General features: G+C 41.9%; 1 protein-coding gene across 1 annotated transcript; it reads left to right on the plus strand.

The window, feature by feature from the left end:
* The first annotated feature begins 539 nt into the window (after positions 1–539).
* Positions 540–1,152, plus strand: LOC118001032 (alcohol dehydrogenase class-3-like). The gene has a single exon (XM_034990965.1). The coding sequence runs from the start codon at positions 703–705 to the stop codon at positions 1,150–1,152; it is 450 nt and encodes a 149-aa protein (XP_034846856.1). The 5' UTR covers positions 540–702.
* The last annotated feature ends 358 nt before the right edge of the window (positions 1,153–1,510 follow it).

Genomic DNA, 1,510 nt, shown 5'->3' on the forward strand with positions numbered 1-1,510 from the left:
AATATTAAAAGAGATCCTGGGGGCGCCTGGGTGGCTCAGTCGTTATGCGTCTGCCTTCGGCTCAGGTCATGATCCCGGGGTCCTGGGATCAAGTCCCGCATCAGGCTCCCTGCTCAGCAAGAAGCCTGCTTCTCCCTCTCCCATTCCCCCTGCTTGTGTTCCTGCTCTCGCTATCTCTCTCTCTGTCAAATAAATAAATAAAATCTTTAAAAAAAAAAAAAAAAGAGATCCTGTAAGCGAAGAAAGAGCATAAAAGTAACAGAGACCAGAAAGGAACAGAGACAATATACAGAAACAGTGACTTTACAGGTAATACAATGACACTAAATTCATATCTTTCAATAGTTATTCTGAATGTAAATGGGCTAAATGCTCCAATCAAAAGACACAGGGTATCAGATTGGATAAAAATGCAAGACCCATCGATATGTTCTCTGCAAGAGACTCATTTTAGACCCAAAGACAACCTCCAGATTGAAAATGAGGGGGTTGAAAACCATTTATCATGTTTTCTGAACATACGGTTGTGGCTAATATCTCTGTTGCTAAAATTGATCCTTTAGCACCTTTGGATAAAGTCTGCCTTCTGGGTTGTGGCATTTCAACTGGTTATGGTGCTGCTGTGAACACTGCCAAGGTGGAGCCTGGCTCTACTTGTGCCATCTTTGGCCTAGGAGGAGTTGGATTGGTGGCTATCATGTCATGGTCTGTAAGGTGGCTGGTGCATCCCGGATCATTGGTGTGGACATCAATAAAGATAAATTTGCAAGGGCCAAGGAGTTTGGAGTCTCTGAATGTATTAACCCCCAGGACTTCCGTACACCCATCCAGGAAGCGCTCATTGAAATGACTGAGGGGGGAGTGGACTATTCCTTCGAGTGTATTGGTAACATGAAAGTCATGAGAGCAATGCTGCAGGCCTGTCACAAAGGCTGGGGTGCCAGCATCGTAGTTGGAGTAATTGCAACTCGCCCATTTCAGCTGGTAACAGGCCACACGTGGAAAGGCACTGCCTTTGGAGGATGGAAGAGTGTGGAAAGTGTTCCAAAGTTGGTGTCCAAAAAGATAAAAGTTGATGAATTTGTGACTCATCTGTCTTTTGACCAAATTAATGAAGCCTTTGAGCTGATGCATGCAGGGAAGAGCATTTGAACTGTTGTAAAGCTTTAAGTTCAACAGAGAAATCATGTTCATCCTTGTACCTAAGTCTTGTGGTCCAACTGGAACAGCCAGACAAGCAGGGAGAAGATTTTCTAAGTTCTCAGCCTCTTAGACCTTCTCTACTACTACTTCTAGAGTAACCTACTCTAGCAATAGTATTTTTTGTATAATTCATAAATCTCTAATCAAGGCTAATACAGCCATAAATCTGTTTTCTGAACTCTCCTTCACATGAATAATTGCCAGCTCATTAAGGAATATTCTAACATAATAAAAGTAATTTCTGTGTAAAAAAAATATGTGAGGATGAGTGAAACAGTCTTAAACTATATGTTCAAAAAATATTTGT

The sequence above is a fragment of the Mirounga leonina genome, unplaced genomic scaffold (genome assembly GCF_011800145.1).
Source record: "Mirounga leonina isolate KUSES-001 unplaced genomic scaffold, KU_Mleo_1.0 Mir_53, whole genome shotgun sequence".
Taxonomy (NCBI): Eukaryota; Metazoa; Chordata; class Mammalia; order Carnivora; family Phocidae; genus Mirounga; species Mirounga leonina.

Bases quoted from the DNA above. Each gene is read 5' to 3' on its own strand.
- LOC118001032 (XM_034990965.1), top strand. From the start codon at position 703: ATGGTCTGTAAGGTGGCTGGTGCATCCCGGATCATTGGTGTGGACATC.